The sequence below is a fragment of the Geospiza fortis genome, unplaced genomic scaffold (genome assembly GCF_000277835.1).
Source record: "Geospiza fortis unplaced genomic scaffold, GeoFor_1.0 scaffold12, whole genome shotgun sequence".
NCBI classification, from domain to species: Eukaryota; Metazoa; Chordata; class Aves; order Passeriformes; family Thraupidae; genus Geospiza; species Geospiza fortis.
The window spans coordinates 3,652,842-3,672,535 of NW_005054323.1; the positions used below are offsets into that span (position 1 = coordinate 3,652,842).

Genomic DNA, 19,694 nt, shown 5'->3' on the forward strand with positions numbered 1-19,694 from the left:
CCTGTTGAACCCCCATTTTTGTTCTCACAAAAACATTAGTGGTGTGAACTGTCCATTACAAGCCAAAAGACTTAGATACCACTTCTGCATCTATTATCTTTGCTGGGAAAAGCTTAGTAGTTTCTACTGAGCAGACTGGTCCCATCCATCTTTTCTGGATCATATACAAGACATCACAGATGGTCTTTCAGTTCTTCTCTAGAATAGATGGGAGATTTGTCCTCCAGTGTGAACAGCTCTGAAGTGCAAATGGTCTATGCATCTTCTCTTTTTTTGCAGCAGTAAATAGTGGTTTCTGCTTCTTTCTGGGAGTTCCAGAAACCCCAATAAACTGAGCATGTTTATTGTCCAGGCCATGCATTTGTATATCAAAAGTATGGAGCACCAGGCATACCATGGCATGTTCACGATGTATGTTGTGCTCTGGTCAGAAGCCATGCTTTTCCCCTCGCCTGGAAGTTACTTGCTAGGACTGTTGCACTTTTTCGATTGCATTCAGACTCCAGAGCTCACTCAGGTGTCAAAAAAACACAGCATGAACTTTTTTCACCTCTTTTTGCATAAACAGTGGGTAAACTTGAGGTTCCTCAAGTTCTTCTGTCCTTGGGGCTTACTTTGATATTTATCTATTTCCTTACCAAGAAAACTTGCTCATGGGCAACTCCTAATTTTCAGTTTCTCCTTAACTATTCTGATATCTTAGGAGGCAACAACTTTGCAAACCTTTAAAAAGGTGGTTATGGAATTTTAGAGTAAATGTGCAAGAAGCAGAAGCGTGTGTTATCCATGCTAGGAAAAAAAAAGACCTAAAAATTAATGCTTTGCTGATTGGTAGAAAAGTCTGCTGAAAAGTTAGGTAGCAATGCGCTTTTCAGACTCCCAGACATGCTCCTACACTGAGAACTTGTCATTCAAACAAGTTGTTAAATGCTTATGGGGCTGTCAGTGATGGATGTATCTGAGGAGTCCAAGTAAAAAGCCCTTTCCCTCCTTCAAGGGTCAGATGGTAAGTTACTCAGACTACAAGTTGTCATTTGCAACTGAGCACTGTCTTCCTGAGATTCAAACAGGGACACAAAATGGATCACAACTCAGCTGCTTCTACATATCAGCTGTGGGCACATGGACAAGATGTACTTCCATACTGTCACCTAGACAAATGTCTGGTCAACCAGGAATTTGCCCATGAGGACCATTTGGTTTTCTTACCTAGGGTGTGAAAACAGAGAAAAGGCTCATTTCTCTGAACTGTCCAAATTGTGTCAATTTACAAAAAGTTCTAGGTGCCTTAGCGATAAATCATTCCAAACAACAGCTTTGAAGTCACTTGCACAAAACTAGTCAAAATGCCTATGGTCTGAACTTTGCTATGTCTGGAACAGTCCATAAAACTGTCCTCCCCCATGAAGGGAGCACTCTCATACTCATTTTCCTGTTATGAGTATGGCACTGACTGACAGATGTCTCTCTTCTCTGCTGGCAGTGACCAGGGAGGACACTCCTTGACTCAGTTTTGCCATTAGCAAATAAAGAGTTGAAAGCTTCATCTCAGGCTCAGTGTGTTCATGTTAGTACTGTGTTTCTTGGGCTGAAGGAATTGCAACCATAATAGTAATTGCTGCTCTTACAGCCATCACTGGTGCTTTCAACTGCTGCTTCATACCTTAGATGGGCTATACTTCATAGTTAAATGTCCTATGGCACCGGGACATTTTACTTTCTTCCCTCTTCTAATCTGCTTTTGCCCATTCTTATTTCAAGTAGCTGTAGTGTTACACTTCCCAGCTCTATTAAACATATTCTCTTTCTGTAACTGTGTCTTAGAGTAAAAAGAGTGAAAATCAAAACCCAAACTGAGTTCAATGCAGTTTTGTGAGCAAGTTAAGCTTCATACCTTCTTGTTAATACAGGAAAAGTGATAACATTGTGTTGGATGGTATTGATGCATTTCATACTTATGACCATGGGTGAAGTACTTACTCCACTTGAAATTGACCCTGAAATAATGGGAACAGCTGAAGGTAAATCACATAAAAACCAAGAAGACAAAATGACGGCCTTGTACAGTACAATTTAGTCAGAGTGATTTTTTAGAACCAACTTCTCATACATGGATTAACCGAACAAATGTACTAATACTGATCAATATGTCCCTGTAGATCTTTACTCACATATAATGAGAAAGTAAAAAATACTAAACCCCAGCAATACAAAAGAAGCATGCTTTTAATAAGCATGTATTTCATGTCAGTTTCTTCTGTCATGACAGTATTTCACTTACTTCAGCTATGGTCCAGGGTGCAAATTGTTCTAACACTTGAGCATGTTAGTCAATTCATTGTCAACAGTAAGTCCGTTGAAGCTGACAGAGTTGCTCATGTGAGTAAAGATTAATGAATATATGGACAGGTCCCTGCAGTATAATCCCCCAGTGCCTTACTTAGTTTGTTTAGTTTTTAAGACTCTCCTCTCTCAACAGTGTGTGGGGAAGATAGTTTTTAAAGCTGGGTAAATTGCCCAAAACACTGGGAAGTAAACTTAGTTGATTTTTATTGTCTCTGTTGTTTCAGGTCCATTGAGGACTATAATGAAAGATCTGCATTCAGATGATAATGAAGATGAATCAGATGAAGCAGATGACAAGGACAATGATTCTGAGTTGGAACAACCTGTAAATACACGAGGAGGAGGTAGGAGTCGCAGGTGAGTGTCTCGTGATTGAAAGTGGCCTGCTGACCAAGACATGTAGTGCTTGTTAGTAACAAGATAAGGTCTGATGTTCTCAGAGTGCTGAGTAGCAAATGGGCAGAAAATTCACTCTTTTCTAAAGCATCTGTACATAAAAGAGCCCCTTTAAAACACTAACCCAATTAGCCGTTCCTGATACAAACTCTTTCTGTACTAATCAATGTGGTTATGATGATCCTCATTTGCTTGACTTTACTCAATTTCATGCGATTGTGACTTGCGACGAGGAGTTATAATTACTCCCTGGCCTAAATTAGAGAAAATTGTCCTTCAACTGTTCAATAAGCTATTCTATACATAGTCACAAGACCTCTTTGCTTACCAGTTTTAGATTAAGCTGTTAAATTGAATCTAAATCAATGAAATTTGAATTTCTAGTAAATTCTGTGCTGCATGGAGTAGACAATGCATAAAAATGCATCAGAGGGTAAAGCAAGCATCTGTAAAAGAAGTTTTTTAAATTTTTGTTTTTTAAAAGAAGCTTCTGCATCCTTGCTGCAACCTTCAGAAGGCATTTCAAAACTCATCTGGTCTTCAGGCAGCTTGAAGCTCCATCCAAATGATGTTCAAGGTTATGGAAGAAAACTATGTCTCTCAAACATTCTACATATTAGGTTCTTTATGTAATTCAGAGGGTTTTCCTGTTAGAGCAGAGCACCTGAGTGGTGGTGTCAGCTACTGTTCGAATGGGAAGATAACAGGAAAACTTTAATGAATGAACCTGCTTCCCTGGTGTACTTTAGCAGCTGGAATCAAGGAGAAAAAGACCAAGATGACTAGCTGTTTGAAAACTTGTTGTCAGTGATTGTGTAAAGGATGGTTTCAAGCTCAGCTTGTCTCCTAGTGTGGAGATTTTGTTTCAGTTTTTTGATGGAACTTTAAGGCTGTTGTTTTTCTACTTCATTTTGTCCCAATTAAATAATGGGTTTTTTTCCAACAAAAAATATTCCTTGTTGTTCATAAGTAAATGAAGGGTGAAACTGACTAGGAGCTGGGCTTTTTTGTGACCCCTTCTGAGATGCTATGTTTTTAAATTTTAATCAGGAAAAGCTGTGTTACTTTTGATAATAAACAAGGAACTTTTCAGTAAAACATGTATTCAAGTGGGAAGTATAGCTGTTTGGAAAGCTTTTAGGAGAACAGAAAAGTATTCCTAAAGACCACTTTACTTCTTTGACGTAGCTGTGAATTGAGATAGGGAGAAGCAGTTGAATTTTGCAGGTGTTTAACCATTTCTGTAAAGTTAGCTCCTGTTAACTCAGCCAAGTGCAAGCAGGCAGCCTCCTTCTTTGTGCTACAAATAGTTTTTTCCAGAGTGCAGCCCTGCTTAGATGCCTCTCTTCCACGTGACCTTGTTGAACAATAGCCTGTTTAGCAAGGGATTGGTCATTGTAAGTCCCTACCTCAAAGTCCAAGGTTGGCTCACCCCATTTGACAGCCCTTTTTCTGCAGATGTAATGCTGTGGCTCTTTTTTCCACAGGGTTAGTCTGAGTGATGGCAGCGACAGTGATAGCAGCTCAGCTTCCTCACCGCTGTGTCATGATCCAGCACCACCTGTACTGAAAACCAGCAACAGCCAGGTAAAAAATGCAGTTTGGCTTTGTATTAGCAGCAGACAGAGTTAGCATCAAACTCAAGAGTCTATTGACGCATCTCTTCTCCTTTCTCCCACCAGAGAAAGATCTTTCATCTGGAAAGATGCAGTATTTTTTTTACTGCAGTGGAAGACACAATAGTTTTTTACTTTGCATCAGAGTACTTGTTCTAGATTTGTAAAAGCTAACATGTTATTTCTGAGGTAGCAACATAGGGTAGTTCACTTTTTTAAAGAAAATAAAGTAAATTACCTAGAGTTGCAAAACACTCCAGGGACAAATGAGAATTAGCTTTTGGGTAGTACCACTGCCACAGTAAGTACAAAATTAAGTATAAAAACTCACATTATTTACAAAATAAAATACACATTTTTCAGTTATTTTAAGGAGACATGATTCACTCCCAGTGTCAATTGCATCATATGTAAAGCTGTTAGGACACATACTGGCTACTTACAGTTGTGATATAGTTAAAATGGTGTCTATGTGCACACAAGTTTGTGATTTAGAGGGTGAGTTTAATAGGTGGGTCTTTTCTATATCTCTTTTCTATAATTGTTTCAATTATCTGGCAGATATTATTTATTTGCCTTTATTTTTCTATTAAGATTTCCAGCACAAGCTATACTACAAACCCCAAATATTAGCTAAGTTCAAATACATTGTGGGGGAAAAACCCCCACAAACTAGGAAGTACTTTGTGCGCAGAGAGAAGGTAATTTCATGTCCAGAGAATATTCTTATTTTCTACCACTTTTGGCTCTTCTGTGTTCTCTATACAAAAGTTACAAGTTTTTAAGAGATAGACTTGAAGTCAAAAAACTGTCTGTAGGGGTGAAGAATGTTGCATTTGCTGACCACATAAGCACAAGAAAAATAAAAAATCTGTCTTGTTGGCTTGTTGTTTAACAAAAACTGATTTCTAAAGAGCCAATGCAATTGTTAAGTAATTGTAAGTCTCAATATCAGCAGCTCACTCAGTCACATCTTTTGTGTTCCTTTGCCTGTTGGTGATGTAGTAGAAGGTCTGTCTCCACATTTAGACACTCCAAACAATAGCTGTGTGTCTGCTAAAAAAACCACAAACCTTCACATACCTTCTTCAATTTCTTTAAATTAGCTAAATTTTATAATCACGCTGCAAATTGGAAATTTTAGGAAACATTGTGAGAATTCAAATTGTGTGGACTATAGCCACATTTGAAATCTCTTCTTGGTACCTTAGTGCAGCGTGCCAGGATGATCTTTTACTGATGAAATCAGGTTTGTGTTAACCAAGTTCCTTTATAGAACTAAAGAGCTAAGACAGAGTTTGTATTTTTATTAGCTTCCTCAGACATGATTAGTGCTGTATCTCATCTATAAAATGCTTAAGATGTTAAATTTAAACTGTATATCAAGAGCATTGTAAGGAAGCTGCTATTTTAAATATACTGTGTTCTTGACAAGGTCCTATTTGAAGCCAAGAATTTTCTTCCTGTGAAAACAATAAATGCGTCTAAAAGGTACTGAATCCATGATTGAAGGCCTGTTTTATTGTATGGTTGGGTGGGGGTTTTTTTCAAGACAAAACTTTGCTACTGGCCTCCACAGCAGTAACCCTAGAGGGTGTTGAACGGAAGTACTAGAATTATTCTTCAAAAATGTATGTTTTGAATCTGAACATTCATCACTCTTGGCTAATTAAATCTAGTAAGGTTAACTCAGATCTGCAGTCACTTTCTCTAGATAGGGAAATAGCTGCCTGCCAGCTGTATTCTTAAGATGCTGGCGAGCCTAGGGAAGACATATGCAATTTAATCATTTGTACCAAGGGAAGGAGAAAGGAGAGAGGACTTGGGGGAAAATGTCAGTAAGGCTTCTAGAGGACTTGTTCTTACACGCTTTATTTCTTTGTTTTAATTACTGAGTTTTATCCTGTATTGTGGTAGTTGGGTATGGTTTTTGGAGTTAATCATGCTGGTGATGATAGTCTCACTTAAAATGAAATGTGAAACATAATCTCTCATTATCTGTGATTAGTTCGTTTTCTTTGATGTTTTTCAGAAGAACTGGTTATATTCTAGGTTAGGAATGATATGGTGATATTTCTTTTTAACTTCGAAGAAGTGTTGTCTGTTGAAAAAATGGAAAGAACAATCAACAGTTCATTTCCCCCCAAATGTTACTGCCTTTAGTTGTAAAAGTTTCAGATCAAGCATGGTGTCCTGCTGCTTGTTGATGTACTCTTCTTGAATCTATTTCACTATCAGATGAAGCCATCTTGGCTTGTATGAGTGATAATAAATCTTGGCTTGTGTGAGTGACATTGAAGGAAGGGTACGATATAAGTGCAAAAGTAATTACTGTCTGTCACTTTTCAGTTATAACTCATACAGTCAAACAGTCACTCATACAGACCCATACAGTCAAACAGTCAAGGACTGTTTGAAAACTTCTGTCAAAGAAAAAGAGATAGTATTGAGGGGGAAAAAAAGAACAGGAAAAGTACAGTGATAATGTTATGTTTCAAAGACACTGGAGACATCCTCAGCATTATTTTGTGTCTGCCAAATCACCTCTTATCCTCCCAGCATGTGAAAGATAGGGGGGGAAAAAAGTGTTGAGAAGGCTTTAAGTAATGTAAAATTCCTACTTTTAAGGATTATTGATATCATTATCACCTCATTCCAGTACGTCAGCTTTTTCTGCTATAGGTTACTTTTTGTTCTGAAAAGTATGAGTAAGTTATATGGATTAAAGAATAAAAAGCTGTTTTGAGTTTGTTTTATTAACAGAAGAATGTTTACATATATAGTTGTATCCAGTGATGCATTTAATTTTTACAGTATTTTCTTTATTTTCCAGATTTTAGAAGTGAAAAGTCCAATAAAGCAAAACAAAACAGATAAACAAATGAAGAATGGGGATTGTGATAAGGTAAATAAAAATGAGGTAGCAGTAAAGTACTCCAGAATATGATACTGCTATAGCAATAAATACTATACTACTGTAGCAATAAACCACTCCAGAATATGTGCTTACCAAGTACCAACCTTTGTTACAAAGTGAAAATCTTAGTACATCTTTGCTTTGGATTCCTTTAGTGCAGATCTTCTTCTGTTTTATTTCTAGAATTCTTTTATCTTCTCTCATATTTTGAATTTTTTTTCCTTCTTTTCTGTCAGGTGATTTGGCAAATTTCACCAGTTTTGACTCTTCCATCTATTTATTTTATCTACTGTCCACCATGAGTTTGTACTGTGCTTCACAGAGGAATGAGAGGTAGATGAGAATTCACAGATGTATTCCTAGCCTGTAAATGAATCAGGGGAAAAAAAGAAAATCTATTTTCCAGAATCCTTTCTGAAGGCTGTGCATTTGAAAGTGGCAGTGTGATTTAGCATGTTAACTAAAATGACATGAAGCAACTGTCACCATTTAACACTGAGATAGTTTGATGTACATTTCTGGGCAAGAGCTCTCAATCTTTCTGTGAGTAAACGTAGCACAGTTGCCCATTATGGACAAGTTTCTCTGAAAGCTTGTATTTTACTGGTATTTGTGTCAATTTTGTGATAATATTAGGCAAAAGATGGAAGTTGCAGCATCTAGATTTTTATCTACAATACCTAGATTTTTAGTGCTCTGATATTTTGGTTGCTTAGGTTGAGTGCCATATCTCGTTCTGCTTACAAGGAAAAAAAAAAAAAAAGAAAAAGTTTTTAATGGCTCAGGAGCCATTTCTGAAGGAGAAAGTTGATAATAAGGTGGAGAGGTGAGACACGTTTAACATCCCAGGGAAGAAGCGCTAGAGCTTACCTTTGGATTAATCTTGCTTAGTCTTTCTTTCCCTGTGACACAAAAGAAATAATTACATACCTCTAGAGAAAAAGATTGATTTCATTTTGAGTATTTGGGTTTAGTTCTTATGTAGAAAGATGGAATATGTTTTCTAAAGATGCTGTTTTGGCATCCCCAGTCTTATGATGGTTTCTGGCACAGTTGAGGTACAGAATTATCAGCAAATAATGACCACCTATGAAGATTTCAGCGTGAAGTATCTTAAAAAAACACAAAAACTATATTTCTTTGTATTAAGCTAGAGAATGCCAGTCTATTAATAAAAAATACACCTCAAAGAAGAGTTTGGTCTTACCTCAAGTCCTGTGTGCTGTACTGTAAGAAGGATTTAAAGCTATTAGAGAGTATTCAGAGGGGGTCTACAAACATAGGGAAAGGCCTAGAGGGGAAGGTTTATGAGGAGGCTCTGAGGTCACTTGGTCTGTCCAGCCTGCAGAAGAGGAGACTGCACGGGGAGCACTCATTGACTGAGGGAAGACCTCCTGAGAGAAAGAGGAGGGGCAGCGCTGATCTCTTCTCCATGGTGACCAGTGACATGACCTGAGGGAATAGCCTGAAGTTGAGTTAGGAGAGGCTGGATATTAGAAAAAGGTTCTTTACCCAGAGGATGGCCAGTCCCCAGAATGGGCTCTCCAGCAAACTGGTCACAGCACCAGCCTGACAGAATTCAAGAAGCTCAGAGAATGGACAATGCTCTCAGGCACATGCTGTGACCCTCGGCACTGTCCTGTGCAGAGCCAAAAACTGGACTCAGTGATCCCTCTGGGTCTCTTCCAACTCTCAGGATATTGATTCCAAGATTTAAAATAAGATTTCTATTTCTACTGGTTTTGAAGACATCTGAAGTTTATGAATACATTGCTATGACTGAATTAACAAGTTGTTTATGGGGGGGAATTTGTTTCTAGGCATATCTTGATGAACTAGTAGAGCTCCACAGAAGATTAATGACATTGAGAGAGAGACATGTACTGCAGCAGGTGAGAAGCATTATCATGCACTATCACAGTGCACTCATTGAAATTCTTAAGTCACATCTATTTCTATTTTTCTTTCATTTAAAACTCTGTAATCAGTTATAGATTATTGGTTAAAAACTCTACTATCAATTTTCATAGCCTTCAAGCCCGTATAGTCCATGTAAGTCCATCACCTCTTACACTGCAGTTTTGGGAATTTAATACTAAGTGTGTAACTCTGTTGTCTCTCTAAATGACAAATTTTAAAAAAATGCCTGAGATATATTTTTCACCAGTTTGTTGTTATGTTTCTTAACATACTGTATCAATAATTACGAAAGCAGGATGGGAGAATGGACATAGCTGTGCACTGTCACTTGATAAAAATCTTGTTGCTTCTTTCCTGAAAATGATCAGCCTTGTCTCAGAAACAATTGAAGTGGGTTTTTTCCCATGGGAAGCAGAAAATATAAAATTCAATGGAAAGCCCACTTTGAAGAAAAACATAATATATTCGTTGAATCTTCTGAAGTCTTAGAATGAGTAAAATATGAAAGTGTCCAAACCAAAAAGGCTGCAAATTTATTGAAAGGTTATGCAATGGTAAGATCAAAGAAAGTATTCTTGGCTTTTGGTGGTATTGTCAGGTACTGGATTGGATTGAAAATTGTGAAGATTAAACAGTAAGCACTGTCAACAAAGTAGATGCAATTGTAGCACGGATGGTTTTATTATGTTTTAGAGATGTTGTAAAGAGGAAAATTTTTGCCACTTCTAAAAGATTGCAATCACTTGTCAAATTTTTCTACTAAGCACCTTAACAATATTTTGGAAGCTCCAGCATTAACTGCTTTGTTAGTTCAGGCTCCATATTGTGAGTAAAGATGAGAAAACTATTAAAAGGTCATTGAAAAGGAAAATCTTGGTTAAGGGTATTCTTAAATACAGACGAATTTTGGTAGCTTTGTCAGATTTTGCCTTATAACACACAGTGATGCATATTGGTTACCCTTCATGTTTAATGTACTGTTGCCTCCCAAGTTTTGTTTTTCTACAAAGGGAACCAAAGCATGCTTTCAGAATGGTAGCAGAGCCAAATTTTTGTCTACATAGAGAAATAATTTTGAAGGAGGCTAAGATATGGGAACTATCCACTTCACGTTGTTCATTGATTCTCAAAGAGTTCACATTAAAACTGAATCTGGAAAAGACACTGTGTTGTAAAAAATCACACCTTGTCTTTGCTTCCTGAGCACTCACTTCCCCAGTTATCCAAGGCATAGCTTCCAAATGGTATTGCTTCTGATTCACATCAGTGGCCAGTACTGCTGTTACCAGTGCAGAACTGAGCCACTGTCCCAGCCTGGGCAGTCAGGCCATGAACATCCCCACTGGGGATGTTTGAACAGCCTTCAGATCATAGGGCTTACATGGCTTCATGTGGAATTTTGGAAAAGAAAATCAACTTTAAAATATTTTTTACAGAGCAAATACACAAACACGCTGGAAACCTTTTTTCGCCCTGATGGTGGTCTAGAGCTTTTGAAATCCTGACAGGATAAGCCTGGAGTAGCACGATCTGACTCCACAACTGAGCCTGATCTGAGAAGGAGCTGGGACTAGCAAAATCCTTTCCTATTGGAATTATTAGGCCATCCTAAGAAATACTTTCCAAATAAGTAAAGTGCTTCAAGTCAAACACCTCATTGTCTTTCTCACTGGCAGCATTTATTTGGTGATGAATTATTTGTCTTTGTAAGAAAAATAATGGGTTTATCCACTAAATTGTGTTCATTCTAATATTAGAGTACTGTTATAGTAAGTTTGTGGGAGCTTACTAATACAAGGAAAAAGTCATGTGAAAAGGAACATAACTGAGCTGGAAATTTAGAGTATCCTAGTCTGAGTAAATGAAAAAGAGCAGTATACTCTTGTGCGTTTTAAACTAACTTTTTTTTCCCTCTTGACACAATTTGTCAAACCAGAGAAAGCATTCATTCATGAACTTTGCCTCACAACTTGCATTAGGAGTGAGGCATTTTAATGCTGTAATCCATGATTACTTATACATTATTATTTACATTATGAAAGTTTGGTTGATGAAGAACTGGTGTTGCCTTCCTGGGGGAAATTGTTCTTGCATATTGTTTCCCGTGCTTCAGAGCATTTGCAGGCTGTTGGTACAGCCCCAGTGAAATCTGGATTTATGGCCAGGCTGTGCAGGCTGGGACAGGGATTCAGTTCTTCTGGGAACACCATCATACCGTCTACAGAGGTCTACTGGGAGTCAGTGGAAGAGCCAAGTTACTTACCTATTAGGTTGTCTGCACTAGTGAATGGTCTATGGTAAAACAAATCAGAGCTTAGTTTTAAAGCCTTTAATCCTTTAACATTCTGCAACTCATTAATTCATATTATTCTATCCATTTATAGAAATATCTTCCCAATACTGAATGGATAACTTGCCGAGAATCAGTGCTTCTCTACATTAAAAATAATCTGCCATCCTATCTTAAATGTCCTTACTGCTTTGCAGCTATGTAGTTAATGTAAAATACTTCCAGTGTGCGCAGAAATTCAAAAGATACAGAGCTGAGAAAGTCTCTGGGAATTAATATGAAACTTCTGTACTAAGAAATACATAGAGATTGTAGGAAGTACAAAGGTGAGAACAGCAAGGTGTAAAACTGCATAAGGGGATTGTGGTTACTGTATGAAAAGAGGGATCAAATGCAAAAATGTGCAACAGAAAACTGTAGACAGCTGCAAGAGTTTTAGAGGTGTTGGTGTTGAAGTGGAATGGTGATGGAGTCATGTGTTCCTGAATGGCAGCTGTCATCTTGTTAGTTTATGTTAGGGCAGGTAAGTCTCTTGCACAGAAACTTTCAAAGACTTGCAAAAGAACAATGAAGGCATTGACATTGTGTAAAAGCATGGGCTTTTAAACTTACACTGAGGGATATGAAAAGGATTTTCTTTTTTAATTTTTTTTTCCAATCTCAGTTGTTACCAAGTCCATAGGCATGACAGCAAACAGGAATACAGCCAAATTGAGAAATGAGAAAAAAGTATATTTGTGAATGTGGCTCTTTCCCAAGAGAGGCATTCTCTTTGAGACACTTTGTTAAAGGAAGCTGAGAAAAGAGAAGACAGGAGAGATGCGATCCTACACTGCAAGTGCCCAGATACATAATGAAATAATTCTGATGTTAGGTGCTACTTACAAACATGTAAGAATTGCCTGAGAGGGAGAAGATATGTGAAGAACATTTGACCAAGAAATCAGTCCTGTGAGCAGTTTTTATATAGATATTGGACCATGGCAAGACAGAACTTGGTCTGAAATCATGTTTACAAAGAAATTCCTCTACCACATCTTTCACTTTAAGGAAAGAGGTTGGAATTCACAGTGATGAGGCTTCTTTTTCTCTTTTTCTTTTTCTTTTTCTTTTTCTTTTTCTTTTCTCTGAAATCAGATATTAATGCAGCATATCCAGTATATTCAAATGAATTGGCTGGCTAAAGCAGTGTTTCTAACTCTGCATTTTCAGTGAAGAAAATGTTAGCATGACCCCATGAAAGGCGGCAACATTCTGGTAACTTTTTGTCTTGTTTTGAGGCATCAGAAGTCATATCTTCAGCTGGTAAAAAATACAAAAGCCAGTGCATTAGGCAGCACAGGCTTAAGGAAGAAACTGAGAGTTTGCAGCATGGCTGAAAAGTAGGTTGCTCATGTTCTGAAGGTGCCTAACTTCAGATGGCAACCATCTTCTTAGAATTTTCTGCCAGGGGCAGCTTGGAGGTCTGGAAACTATCACATGGCCTAAAACCCTCCATAAATTGAAAAATGACTGTCATTAGTTGCACTTTGGCTTCCTTATACAAACACACTCATTTGCTTGTTTAAAGGCTGATAAATAGTTATACTATGATGGATAATGATGAAACTGAGCTGGAGAGACATTATGTAAACAGAGACGTAATTTACTGCAGAACAGCAAAGCTTATACAGCAGGAACAAATGGGATATTTTTGTTCTTTGCAGCCTGAGCTTTTGGAATAAAACATTTTAATGCTGTGTTTTTAATGTTACAACTGTCAGACTTCCTAGCAGCTAATCTCAACCTTTTATTCTTTTTGAAGAATTTCTGAATAGCACGAGGATGCATATGCTAATACTGTAAGTCATGAATTCCTCATTGACTGACACACAGGCAGGTGTTTTTCATTGGGCTGTCTGGGTTTATCTTGATACATTTTTGTACATCCATTAAAGCCTTTGGGGTTCATTTCAGTCATTTGCCAGGTGCCCAGACATAGTGACTGTATCTCTTGGGGGCTGGATGAGGGATATATTTAAAATGTTTATGTTTCCCTTGACCTAGAGCTTAAAAACCAAAAGCAGAACTTGATCAATAGAAGTCCTTATCCATTTCTTAAAATATGCAGCACTGTTTAAAAATACATGTGTTAACACTTTCACATAATCTTTGTTTCTAAAATCAAGTATATTGCAGTGGGGGTTATTAGGGGTAGTGTTCTTCCACAGTAACACAACGAAGTGATAGACAGAGTTGTTCAATGTAGCTGCATTTTCTTGGCCACTGCTTCTGTAAACTTCTTGTGCAGCCATTTATTCGTCTCAGTGGATATCAATGGATATTCAGATAGCAAGCTGAAGATTAGATTCCAGACTTTACAAAAGGAGGCTGGATTGATTACTTACCTTTGCTTCTCTCTTTGACGAGGCTCAAGAGAGTGGCAAAAATGAGAATAATAATACATATAAAAGTTTGCTTCTGGTATCAATCAGTTTTTTCACACTGCATTATTTTTTGTCCTCATGTCAGTTGCAGAACAACAGTAGGGGATGGAAAAGTGTTGCAAGAATCTGTGAATCAACAAGTGGACAAATGAAGTTAGTAATTTTAGATTAAAAATTCCTATATGGAAAAGAAGTTGAAAGCAAGAGGTAGAAATTTAAATGATGTGTTAATAAAAGCGAGATTTTTTCCAGGTGCTTTCAGAATTATGGGCAGCTGTAAACCAAATTAAACAGATTCTATTTTTGTATTTTCCCATCTTTGAAAATAAAGGGTGATTGAAAAGGGAGATTTTTATTGTAACAAGCATTTCCCTTTTATTATTTTATCTTGTATCCATTCTATTTTATCTGTTCTTGGTTGTGTCATTGCATGCCTGACAATACACATTTCATATTTCATTTATCATTAACATAGTCTTTACTTCAGTGGTCTGAGAAGAAAAAGTATCTGTTTATGTAATGACATGGAGAATAGAAATCTACAAAATATTTAGTTTAAATTAATTGTTCTTTGTGAAGTTGGTTATTGCTAACAGATTTGTCTTTTTAAGGTACGTTCTGTAACCCATGTGTGCATACATCTGTATCTCCTCCAGCTGTGGAAAAGGAATTGCAGTCAGAGTAATAAAGCTCAAAACAATCAAGGAGTATCTTGCAGTAGTGTTTCAGTGGAGGTGTATGTGGAAGCCCCTGAACTAAATGGGTTTCAAATGAGAAGTTGCAAATAGGATTTGGAATGTAGCCTGAGTGCTGCTCGAGGGGTGGTTGGAAGGACTGAGAAGAGCAGTGTTGTTCTGTGAGTCCATGAGCTACCCAGAGGCCACTTCAGGGTGGAGTGGTTTTTTGTGTGCCCTTGGCATGTCTGTCTCTTGGAATGAAATCACACGTAAGAGATTTATAGCAGCCATGTGTTGGCACTGTGTTAGCCCTCTCTGACGAATAATGCTTTGGCTTTTCAAGATGCTCAATGTTTTGGTTTTTTTTGAGGTAGGTATGCATCCTGGAACTTAAAATATCTGAAGTTATTTCTACAGCAATTCTGTGTTGAATATGACTACTCTTCAAAAATAAAGACTACAGTTTAATGACTAAAAATGTCACAACTGCAGAAAGGCAAAAGTTAGGTGTCTGCTGTTGATTTCATGGAAATGTAGGATGGTTAAGGTTGGAAGGAATCTCTGGAGGTCACAAGGACATGTAGAACCAATTGCCTGGGGCTATGTCAAATGACTGAAATATCTCTAAGGATGAAGACCCCACAACTGAAGTGATGTTATGACCTTGCTGGGAGTCCTCTCATGGTTTATTTGGCAAAAAAAAAAATAGATTTAGCTGTGTTACTCAAAAAGTGACTACTACTTTGTGAACTAACAGTTCATGTAAAATCGCTTGTAATTTTTTTTTAATAATAGGGACTGGACTCTTTAAGGATTTATTTCCTTTCCTCACTTGCAGAAAGGCTTATGTAATTTATTTCCTAATGTAACCTGCTTAGCAGCTATGCACATAATAAATATTCCAGAGATCTACCTGGGATTTTTAATTATTTGTTTGAGCTTAAGGGTATAATGTTGCCTCTTCCTCCCCTATTTTTTAAAGTGAATTAGAAAATAAGCAGATTTTCTTTGAACATTTGAAAAATATATTGTCAATGCTAATGTTTGCAGCAACAGCAGATGGGTATGCTGACATTATGGTTGATGATGATCTTAAAAAAAAAACCAACAACAACAAGATACTGTAATCTGGACAATTATGCATGTCAGAAAGGAAGTGAATGATAAGGATAATGGTGAAATCTGCAAGTATTGGGGCAATTCGGCTCATGTTAGGCCTTTCATATGGTACTTGTTTATACTTACAGTGGGCATGTAAAACTGCTGGAATTTCCAATTGCATCTTTTCTTTTGTTTTCTTTCAGATAGTAAATCTTATAGAAGAAACTGGACACTTTCATATCACAAATACAACTTTTGACTTTGATCTTTGTTCACTGGACAAAACCACAGTCCGTAAACTACAGAGTTATCTGGAAACATCTGGAACCTCCTGAGGATTCAGCATATGGCTGTGTCAAAAACTGTTCTTTAAATGATGTATGCAGAATGATGTGACCAAAATGGAGGGGAAAAAAACCAAAAACCTCTTCAGCTTTTTTTTTCCTTAAAGCCAGTCTCTTGATAAGGGAGAGCAAAAGTGACCAGACTCAGAGGACCACTCTTCTCAAGAAGAAAATGCTCTGGAAGAGTTTGCCTGGATAGCCTTGAAAAACAAACACAGAAAAACAAACAAAAATACTTGTTCTTAATGAATGTGTATGATATCATGTATCTCTCTGTGGTGTTCAAGTCCACAAGATGAATGCATGTTCAACACACTGCCTTACTACATAACTGATCTATTTATTATTGCATACATGTATCCTAAAGTCAGTGAGTCACTGAGTGACACTACCATATATTGCAAGTAGTGGGGTCCCTTGTGTGCTCTTTTGATGCAGTACTTTCACAAGCCTAGTAACCTTGTTCACATTGAAATGCCACTTCTTGCTGTCTTTCTTTAGTCAATTAAAACACTACAGTCTTGATTCCACCTTTGTAGTTCTGGGAAACAAGATGCAAACGTGGCAACCAAGCAGTGGTCCTGTATTTCATTTCCTGTCTACCACAGTAGGTTGGACTGCAAGTCCTTGCTTCTATCCAGTTACTGATATTGACCACTGTTAAAAAGTGCAGCAAATAGGTTCATATGACTTGCTCTCTAGCCTCAGTGAATAAACCAATAAGACTTTTAACAAAAAATGCTATGTATACTGTCCTGAATCTGGCAACTCTTGCAGTCTACATTTTTGTGTCCATTTAAATGTTGCAAAATTAAATATATATTAGAGTGAAGGTGTTCTGCAGGAGCTCATGATAAAAGAAAAAGTACTGGTCCTGTCTTTAAAGAACATGTTGTAGAAAATTCTTAATTTGGAGCTATTTATTACTTTGAGTTTCAACACTCTTCTGCTGTGTGTGACTCACTTCTACCATAAAACTTTTTGCATAGTATTTTTGTTCGTTCATATAGTATATGATCTGCTTAGTTTATTTTGGGGATTTTTTTTCTGATTTAGTTTGTTTTTTTACAACTGCTAAATTAAAACCTTTTGTTTGAAAAGAAAAAAAATTGTTGTTATATAGTTAAATGAATACATGAAATAAAATACATGTATGATATCATCTGTATGTGTGTTTATATATACACGTGTACCACACCTGTGTATATGTATATACATACACACATACGTGCGCATATGCTTTTTAAACTTTGCAGATTTTGGTATCTGTTGATAACCTTATTGTGTTTCCAGAAGAATTTCTTGTCTATAAAAATGAGTATTTTTTCTACCATCCATTATTTCTTGAAATCAGGATCCTTGTTTATGCCTGATCAAATGAGAGGATGTATACTCGGTTTCACATCAATGCTTCATGCTCTCATATTGCTGATGGTTTCTTGATGAAATCATTGCCTTTATATGAAAAATTCAAATTCTTAAATGACAAGAGAAAATCATTATTTTAAAAATACTTCTGGATGCAAAGGTTTATTCAGGTTTACCAGACTGATAAATGTATCTTGTTGCTAGACAGGCCAGTATGTCATGTGTATGCTTATTATGCCACATGTAGTCTCTATGTGTAGAGCTAAACAGTAGTATCTTTAACTTACTGTTTAATGTGCACAGTTTGTGCAGCACTGAAAAACTATTGGGGTTATTTCTTATTCAGATGGTAAATCTTAATACTGTTTCTTTAAGTCCAAAGAGAATTTTACACTTTACTCTTTTTGAAAGGGCACGATACATATTGGGTTGGGGGGCTTTTTTCTTATTTAAAATGTTGTTTGATCATACTCCGCAGGAAGTCCTCCTTAGGCTTCTGAAGAATAAGTGTACTTTTTCAGTAATGTTATGACTCTTATTGATGATTGGCATGAAGCATACTTGAAGCGTTATGTTGTTCTTTTAAGTCCGTGTCTTAATGTGCAATTGGGGAGGGGATGGAGGACTGGGAGTGTAATGTTAACTTTACTATTGACAGAAGGCAGGTGATGACGGGGAAGGGAAAAGGGGTGCATGTAAAGGGGATAAACTTCAATTTTTATTGATTGTTTTATATAAAAATGTTTGGTAATCTAAAAGCAACCTTAAAAACCTTTGGTCTACAAATGTGTGTTCAACTTTCCTGTCTTCTAGTTATACCAGATGTATATGGAAATTTGTCCACTTAGACTTTTCTAAGTCTTGTGGTAAAGACTCATTGAGTTTCAGAAGGGGATACTTCTAGTACAACTATTGCACTGTTTTTTTAGAAATGGTGAAATGAATAATTTTACCCTTAAAATACCAGATAAGCTTTATTGTACACTGAGAACAGGGGCAGAGGAAAGGAGAAACTAGGTGAATAGGCATAAAAGGGAGATAATATCAATTACAGTATCAAATCAGTGCTGAATTTCATGTAAACTGTGGATGATCCTTAAACTCTTAAGTTTTCTAATTCAACGAGAGAGAGAAAATAGACTTTTGTTGTCAATGTGTGCATTGATTTTTTTCACAAAACTCTGATAGAAATAGAGTGACTAAGTTTTGATCTAAATTTTAAAGTTAGCTATTTTCATCTGATTTTGTATATGGAAACAAAATAAATCTATGTTCACTTAATTTCAGACATTCATATTTCTCTTAAAGGAAAAGCAAGAAGATACCCTTCCAAGTCTTTAATGTCTATGAGCATTGATCTTTGGGATGGGTTAAAGTGTTTTGGCAACAAATGTTTTGAAGTCTTACTTAGCATAAAGCTGTTTAAAAGAGTTACGTAAGAGAATTTGGACCATACAGAGTTTAGCAGTAAGTTCCAATATCTAGAGTAATTCGCAGCATGAGTCACTGTTACTAGAGCAGTAGTTGTATCCAGTAGCAAAGACAGTTTTCTCACTAGAAACTTTCCTCCTCAGAAAGTGGATGTCCAATTTGGTAGACAACTTAAAAAAAATTATTTTTTTTTCCAAATCCTAATTAGCTGAGAGGCTTTACAAAACTTCCAGTATCATCTAAATTTGAAGGCCATCTTAGTCCATGCTAAAGAGCTAGAAAGGAGGAAGGGGGCCTCCTTTCCTCCTCTCATACACTAAAGTGAAGAGAGTCTTCCAAGGTAAAACTAAATCTGTGCTCAGTCTTCAGCCTTTGGACTGTAAGAAATGGTTGATCATTTATATCTCTCTCTTCATTGGTTTGGTGTATTTAGAAAAGTCTATGCTTTCAATTTCAGAAACAAAATGCACACAGTACAGCACATTTGGAGAGCCCAGTATATTTATATTAGAGTTTCTTTTAGTCTCTGGGAAGGAAACTACAAGTTCTTGGGTTTTGCCTGGCCCATTGTTCTTCTTTCCCATTCTCACAGTGAAATAAAGTACTTTCACAATCTAGTTTGAGTCCTTGGTCCTTACTGGGTATAATCTTCCTTTCCTAGAAGCTATACCAGTGTTCTGGGGTCTCTTGAATGACCCATTTGTTCCAAGACCTGTCACTTAGTTTGCAAAATTGATAGGAAAACTGTAGAATTGCCTGAAGTGAAAATTGCCTTGTTCATTTGGTTTTGTTTTATGCATTATCTTACTTCGGACACTGCACTGATGGTAGGATGTTTGATTTGTTCGGATACAGCATACCT

The 19,694-nt window shown here is 36.9% G+C and overlaps 1 protein-coding gene across 1 annotated transcript in view; it reads left to right on the plus strand.

Moving 5' to 3' along the window:
- Positions 1–19,449, plus strand: part of MLLT3 (MLLT3 super elongation complex subunit) — a 119,489-nt gene extending 100,040 nt beyond the window's left edge. Inside the window, exons 8-12 of the mRNA XM_005420884.2 lie at positions 2,571–2,703; positions 4,230–4,329; positions 7,192–7,263; positions 9,096–9,167; positions 15,893–19,449. Coding sequence (XP_005420941.1) covers positions 2,571–2,703; positions 4,230–4,329; positions 7,192–7,263; positions 9,096–9,167; positions 15,893–16,024 — 509 coding nt within the window. The 3' untranslated portion in view covers positions 16,025–19,449. The remainder of the gene's footprint in view (positions 1–2,570; positions 2,704–4,229; positions 4,330–7,191; positions 7,264–9,095; positions 9,168–15,892) is intronic.
- Positions 19,450–19,694: the final 245 nt, after the last annotated feature.